General features: G+C 43.5%; 1 protein-coding gene across 1 annotated transcript; it reads right to left on the bottom strand.

The window, feature by feature from the left end:
• Nucleotides 1–1,909: 1,909 nt before the first annotated feature.
• Nucleotides 1,910–3,072, bottom strand: CCL21 (C-C motif chemokine ligand 21). Its single transcript, XM_029920624.1, has 4 exons — nt 2,911–3,072; nt 2,696–2,816; nt 2,425–2,607; nt 1,910–2,343 (listed from the first exon to the last, which is right to left on the bottom strand). The coding sequence occupies exons 1-4, from the start codon at nt 2,975–2,977 to the stop codon at nt 2,310–2,312; spliced, it is 405 nt and encodes a 134-aa protein (XP_029776484.1). The 5' UTR covers nt 2,978–3,072; the 3' UTR covers nt 1,910–2,309.
• Nucleotides 3,073–7,946: the final 4,874 nt, after the last annotated feature.

Here is a 7,946-nt window from a genome sequence, read left to right as displayed (position 1 = left end):
AAGCAAGTGGCAGCACCTGAATGGATGGTTCTGTGGGGGTGTCTGGAGAAGCCAGGTTCAAGCCCAGAGGCTTTTTATAGCTGACTTCCCATGTCTTTAATGTGGCACAGAGCTAAGAGTTTGAGAAGCCAGAACCTGAAGAGTCACACCTGCTAGTCCCACAGGGGCCTTAGCATTTACTGGTAAGACTGATGTCCAGAGATGGGATGGTGTGGGGAGCAGGTAGGAAGCCTCTTCTGTGCCTTGATGTTTCTATGACCTTTGCACAGCCCTTGGCAAGTGGGATCCCCAGACTTCCTGATGTTGAGTTCCTCACTAGCACCCCAGTGCTGGGGTTTGGAGTAGGATTAAGTTCATTGAAAAAACTTTTAATGTTTTATTTATTTTTGAGAGAGAGACAGCACGAGCAAGGGAGGGTCACAGAGAGAGGGAGACACAGAATCTGAAGACAGGCTTCAGGCTCTGAGCTTGCTGTCAGCACAGAGTCTGATGTGGGGCTCGAACCCACACACTGTGAGATCATCACCTGAGCCAAAGCCGGACACTCAACCAACTGAGCCACCCAGGCACCCCGAAAAACATTTTAAAATGCAGTAATTCTTGGGACACCTGGGTGGCTCAGTTGGTTGAGCATCTGACTTCAGCTCAGGTCATGATCTCATGATTTGTGAGTTTGAGCCCCACATTGGGTTCTGTGCTGACTGCACAAAGCCCGCTTTAGATCCTCTGTCTCCCTCTCTCTGCTCCTCCCCTGCTCATGCTCTCTCAAAAATAAATTAAAAAAAAAACATTAAAAAATGCAGTAATTTTTACATATCTGAATTTGCAGACTAAGATCACACCTGCTGCACAAGGATAGATAGGAAGAGCCCCCGTCTTCACTCGTTGCAGGAGGAGCAGACAGCACTTACTTTAATGACTTTATGATAAGTAGTAAATGTGGTGTGCTCAGGCTCCCACAGAAAGAAGAGGCGGTGTGGCAATCACCTCTAGCTTCTCGCCTCTCACCCAGGATCTATTCCCTTCTTTCCCACATGGCCTGGCTCCCGGATGGTTTTCCCTCTCCCTATATATAGGGATAAAGGAGGGAATGAGATGCTCTGGGGAGGAAGAGGTAGAGAAGAGCCAGGCCAGAGTCTTCTTAGAGAGGACACTGATTTACATTTGAATTCTGGGGTTCTAAATACCTGCCACCTGAGACTTAGTCCTTGATCTCAGAGGTTAAAGGGGCTAAAGTACCCTAGGGGAGAAAAGAAGGGAAGGAGAGAAGGCTTCCATCTGGAAGGGAGCTCAGGGAGTCAAGAAGCCCAGATAGGAATAGAGAAGCACACAGCTCCATTAAACAAAGAGAGGCCCAGCTTCACTGATGAGGGCAGAAGCGTGTGGGTGTCTGGGAAGGGATGGGGGCTCTGAAGGGGTCCCAGGGCCAGAACCATGCATAGGGTAGGTTTTAGTGGAACTTGTGTTTGCCTGTGTTACAGGCAGGCCCGGGTTCCATTCTCCCTCCTGGGGACCCTCCCAAAGAAGTCTTTGGACCTTCGCATTCAGAGGGCCTCAGGGAAAGTGGCAGCAGTCCCAGGTAGAGCTGGGAACAGATCTGGAGGTCACTCCTGAAGTGAGAGCATGCTGGACATAGCCAGGGAAGGGCCCTCTTCAGGGTCTCAGAGGCCTGCAGAGCCTTTAGCGATGTGTGCTCTGAGTCCACCCTCTCTCACTGACAGGGATTTCTCAGAGACTGGGAGCAGCCCAGATCCCTTTTACTGCCAGGGTAACTGGGAGGCAAGGAAACTCTTGGGGTAGGTGAGAAAATAGAATTTGCCAGGTCGAGCTTGGCTGGGACCAGAGTGTGTGACCCCACCTGTAGTGACACTGGATTCCCCCACAGACACAAACACACAGTAACAGATACTTGGGTGGGAGGCTGGAACAGGTTTTTATTGTTAGGTATAAATCATATTTACAAGAAAGCAGTAGGGTGCGGGGGAGTAGGGTCAGGTCCAGTATCCTGGGTGACCTTTCCTCAGAGGGGACAGTCCTGCTGCCTCCTCTCACACTTTCTGGGAGACTCTCCCTCCTCTGCCTTTCCGGGCCTGGCCTGGTGTGGGCAATGTAGCCATGCAGGGTAGGAGTGGGTATACAGATGGGATAGTTGAAGCAGGAGAAGGGGTGAGTCAAGGCCAGCATGATGTGGCTACTTTGGGGCCCCTGAGTTCACCCCCTCTCCTAGCCCACTTCTTGCTCCTTGGATTGGGGCTCCAAGCCCCAGTGAGGCTGGTGGGGGCCTCCTGGGCTCCAGACTGGTCACTGGGCTATGACCCTTTTAGGGTCTGTGGCTGTTCAGTCCTGGGAGGGCAGAAGAGGGGTTTGAGGGGCTAATTGAGGCTCCCCTTCACTTCCCTCCCACTGTCCCTCTAGCTTCCTCACCTCTTATAGCCTTTGGAACCCTTTCCCTTCTTGCCAGACTTGGAGGCTCCTTTGTCCTTCTTAGGGCCCTGGACTTGTTTCCGCAGGGCTGGTGGCTTGTCCAGACGTTGCATCAGCTGCTGTACCCAGGTCTCTTTAGGGTCTGCACAGAGCTCTGGCTGAGAGCGCTTCCGAGGTGAGAACCTGGGGGTTGGGCATTAGCAAGCCTGTCCTAGTTTTGCCCACCATGCCCTCCCCACTCAGCTGCACCCACCTTCTTGCACCCACTCACAGGATAGCTGAGATGGGGCAGCCCCTGCTTGGCTCCTGCTTCCGGTAGCTGCGGACAACGTGGGCCGGAATCTTCCTTAGGCTGTACTTGAGGCAACAGTCCTGTGCCCCTCCATCACTGCCTGCAGGGTGGAGTTTACAGGGATCCAGGGCTGTTGGTAGGCTCTCACCCACGCCTCCCCTTGTCCCCATCCTAGGCAACTCCCTCCTTGATACCTTGGGTCCAGGGGATGCAGAAGGCCAGGACCAGGACAAGGAGGCTCAGAGCCAGTGACTGAGCCATGGCTGTGGTAGAAGGTGAGTGTGAGGCCAGAGCAGTGGGCAAGGTGGACAGCTGCAAGTTGGGGGTCCGTGTGTCGGCTAGGACTGGTCTGCTGCCTATTTATGCAGGCAGACACTTTCACTTCCTCCATCCCCAGCCACTCTGTCCAGGCAAGAATAGGGATCTCCCTCCTTTTCCTTCCTGAAAGGCAGATCCTGTTCTGGCATCCAGCCTGTTCTGTTCACACAGCCCATTGGATCCCAAGCCGCCCAAGTCTATCTCCTCAAGATCAGTTGAATCTCTCAGGCCTTTTTCTACCTTTGGCCACTATTTTGGTCCAGGCTTCACTATCTCTCTCCTGGAACACTGTGATTGCCTCTTCACTGCATTTTAGGTTCCATATTCAATCCATCCTTCCAGCAGGCTGAGGACTGTTCTTTCCCAAAATGTACATCTGAGTTTTGCATGGTAAGAGTTCTTTTTTTTTTTTTTTAAGTAGGCTTCATGCTTTGTGTGGAGCCCAATGTGGGGCTTGAACTCACGACCCTGAGATCAAGACCCTGAGACCAGGCCTGAGCTGAGATCGAGAGTCAGACACTTAACTGACTGAGCCATCCAAGTGCCTCAAAGATAAACTTCTTAAGGATTATTTATTTAAGTAATCTCTATACCCAACGTGGGGCTTGGACTAATGATCCCAAGATCACGAGCTGCATACTCTTTGGACTGAGCAGCCAGGTGCCCCTGGATCTTAAAAGTTCCTTACGAATTCTGAATAATAGACCCTTATCAGATATATGATTTGCAAATATTTCCTCCTGGTCTGTGAGTTTTCAGTCTCTTGATAGTGTCCTTTGTTACACAGAGTCTTAAAATTCTGATGAAGCCTCACTTATCTATTATTTTATGTTACCTGTGCTTTTGGTATCATGTTTAAGAAACCTATGCCAAATTCAAGGCCATGAAGATTTATCCTTGTTTTTCCCTGCAGCTTTGAGGTATAATTGACAAATAAAATTCTATGTATTTAAAGTGTACAACATTGATGATTGCATAGAGGTATACATTGTGAAATAATTACCATAATCAATTAATACCTCCATCACTTCACATAGTTACCTTTTTCTTTTTTTGTGGTGAGAATGCTTAAGATCTACTTTCTTAGTAAATTTCAAGTATACAATGTGGTATTATTAACTATAGTCACCATGCTGTACATTCACTCCTTGGAACTTATTCATCTTATAACTGAAAGTTTGTACCATTTGACCAACATCTCCCCATGCTCCCCCTGCTCTCAACCCCTGGCAACCACCCTCTGTTTCCATGTGTTTTGTTTTGTTTTTTATTCCACATATAAGTGATACCATATAGTATTTGTGTTTCTCTGTCTGGCTTATTTCACTGAGCAAAAGGATTTCCAGGTTCTCCATGTTGTCTCAAAAGGCAGTTTCCTGGGGTGCCTGGGTGGCTCAGTCGGTTATGCCTCCGGCTTCGGCTCAGGTCAGATCTGACGTTCGTGGGTTCAAGCCCCGCGTCGGGCTCTGTGCTGACAGCCAGCTCGGAGCCTGGAGCCTGCTTCAGATTCTGTGTCTCCTTCTCTCTCTGCCCCTCCCCCTCTCATGCTCTGTCTCTCTCTGTATCAAAAATAAGTAAAAAATTTAAAAAAAGTTAGAAAAAAGGCAGTTTCCTTCTTTTTTTTATGGCTGAATAATATTCCATTGTATCTATATGTTACATCTTCTTTATCCATTCGTCCATCAGTAGAAATGTTGTTTCCATGTCTTGGCCATTGTGAATAATGATAACAATGAATAAGGGAGGACAAATATAACTTTGAGGCATTGGTTTCATTTCCTTTGGATATATACCCATAAGTGGGGTTGCTAGGTCATATGTAGTTCTATTTTTAATTATTTGAGGAACACCCATATTGTTTTTCATAATGTATGTACCAATTTACATGCTCATCAACAATGTAGAGGGGTCCCTTTCCTCCAGATTGTCTCCAACATTTGTTATTTCTTGTCTTTTTGATAATAGCCATTCTAGCCGGTATGCGGTAATTTATCCTTGCTGTTTTCGTTTGCATTTCCCTGATGATTGGTGATGTTGAGCATCTTCTTATATACCTATTGGGCATTTGTATATTCTTTGGAAAACTCTCTACAGGTCCTTTGTCCATTTTTATTTTTATTTATTTAATTTTATTTTTTATGTTTATTTATTTTTGAGAGAGACAGAGCATAAAGGGTGGGGGGACAGAGAAAGAGGGAGACACAGCAAAGCAGGCTCCAGGCTCCAAGCTAGCTGTCAGCACAGAGCCTGATGTGGGGCTCAAACCCACGAACCACGAGATCATGACCTGAGCCAAAGTTGGATGCTCAACTGACTGAGCCACCCAGGCTCCCCTCCTTTGTCCATTTTTAAATCATATTTTGTTTGTTTTGCTATTGAGTTTGTGAGTTGCTTATATACTTTAGGTATTACCCCTTATCAGAGTTAGTTTGTAAATATTTTCTCCCATTCCCTAGGTTACATTTTCATTTTGCTGATGGCTTCCTTTTCTGTGCAGAAGCTTCTTAGTTTCAGGTAGTCCCACTTGTTTATTTTGCTTTTGGTGTCATACCCCACCACACCCCTAAATAATTGCCAAGACCAGTATCAAGGAGCTTCTCCTCTTCTAGGAGTTTTACAGTTTCAGGTCTTACATTTAAGTCTTTATCCATTTTGAGTTAATTTTTGTGTCTGGTGTAAGATATGGGTCCAGTTTCATTCTTGTACATGTGGCTATCCAGTTTTACCAACAGTGTATGTTTTTGGTGCTCTTGTCAAAGATTAGTTGACCACATACACATGGGTTTATTTCTGTTGGTCTATGCATCTGTTTTCATGCTAGTACCATACTGTTTTAATTACTATAGCATTTTAATATAGTTTGAAATCATGGAGTATGATGCCTCCAGGTTTGTTTTTCTTCCTTGAGATTCTGGTTGTTTGGGGTGTTTTGTGGTTCTATATGAATTTTAGACTGTTATTTTTCTATTTCTGAAAAAAAATGCCATTGGAATTTTGACAGAGATTGCATTGGATCTTTAGCTCACTTTGGGTAGTATGGACACTTTAACAATATTAATATTACAATCACTAGCATTACAATCTTTTATTAATGTCTTATATTTTTCAGTGTATAGGTCTTTCACTTCGTTGGTTAAATTAGTCCTAAGTATTTTATTGTTTTTAATGATATTGTAAATGGGATTGTTTTTAAATTTCTCTTCTAGATAGTTTGTTATTAGTATTTAGAAATATAGCTAAATTTTATATGTTGATTTTGTATCCTGAAACTACTGAATTTGTTTTTATGTTTATTTTTGTTTTTGTTTTGGTGGAGTCCTTGGGATTTTCTGTATATAAAAACATGACATCTACAATCAAATAACAATTTTATTTCTTCCTTTGTGATCTGGATGCTTTTTATTTCTTTTTCTTACCTAATAGCTCTGGCTAGGACTTCCAGTACTGAGTTGAATACAAGTGAGAATAGTAAGCACCCTTGTTTTGTTCCTAATCTCCTCCATTGTGGGGCTTGACTCACAACCCTGAGATCAAGAATCACGTGCTCTACCAAGTGAGCCAGCCAGGCATTCCAAACATTTTCTAAAAATAAAGTCTATGCCCAACATGGGGCTTGAACTCAGACCCCTAGATCAAGAGTTTCAAGCTCTACTGATTGAGCCAGACAGGTGCCCCAGTTTTGTTCCTAATCTTACAGAAAAAGCTTTAGACCTTTCACTTTTGTGTATGATGTTAGCTGAAATATTGTGATATATGACTTTATTTATGTACATTCCTTCTATACCTAATTTATTAAGAGTTTTTATCATGAAAGAATGTTTGTTATCACATCTGTTGAGATGATCATGTAATTTTTATCCTTCATTCTGTTAATGTGTTTCACATTTGTTGATCTGAGTATATGAACCATCCTTGCATCTCAGGGATAAATCCCACTTGATCATGGTGTTTGACTCTTAATGTGTTGCCAAATATGGTTTGTAAGCATTTTGTTGAGGATTTTTGCAAGTATGTTAATCAGGGATCTTGGCCAGTAATTTTCTTTTCTTGCAATGTCCTTGTCTGGTTTTAGTATCAGGGTAAGACTGGCCTCATATAATAAGTTTGGGAGTGTTCCTTCATCTTCAGTTTTTTGGAAGAGTTTGAAAAGGATTGGTATTAATTCTTCTTTAGATGTTTGGTAGAATTCACCAGTGAAGGATTCACCTGGTAGAATTTACCAGGTCCGTCTGGTCCTGGGCTTTTCTCCGTTGGGAGATTTTTTTTATTGTTGATTTAGTATCCTAACTAGTTATGGGTCTATTTAGATTTTCTATTTCTTCATGATTTAGTCTTGGTAGGTTGTATGTTTCTAGGAATTTATCCATATCTTCCAGGTGATCCATTTTTTTTGGTTATGTATATTATATATATGATTGTTCATAGTGGTCTCTTATGATCATTTGTACTGTGTGGAATCAGTTGTAATGCCTTCTTTTTCATTTCTTATTTTATTTTCCAGTAGAAACCTCCAACTGCTTCCATTGTTGTACAAATTTACATCCCCACCAACATTGTACTATGGTTCCCTTTTCTCCACATCCTCATCAACACTTGTTATTTTTGTTTTTTTCATAATAGCCTATCTGATGGGTATGAGGTTATATTTCATTGCTGTTTTTATTTGCAGTTCCTTGATGATTAGTGATGTTAAACATCTTTTCATGTGCCTGTTGGTCATATGTGTCTTCTTCAGAAAAATGTCTATTCAAATCCTTTACTTATTTTTTTCTTCTTTTTTAAAAAATTTTATTTATTTTGAGAAAAGGAGAGAGAGAGAAAGAGAGAGAGAGAAAGAGAGAGAGAGAGAGGGAGAGAGAGGGAGAGAGAGAGAGAGAGAGAGAGAGAGAGAGAGAGAGAGAGAGAGAGAGAG

Source organism: Suricata suricatta, chromosome 13, assembly GCF_006229205.1.
Source record: "Suricata suricatta isolate VVHF042 chromosome 13, meerkat_22Aug2017_6uvM2_HiC, whole genome shotgun sequence".
NCBI lineage: Eukaryota > Metazoa > Chordata > Mammalia > Carnivora > Herpestidae > Suricata > Suricata suricatta.
This window is presented reverse-complemented; position numbering and strand designations above follow the sequence as displayed.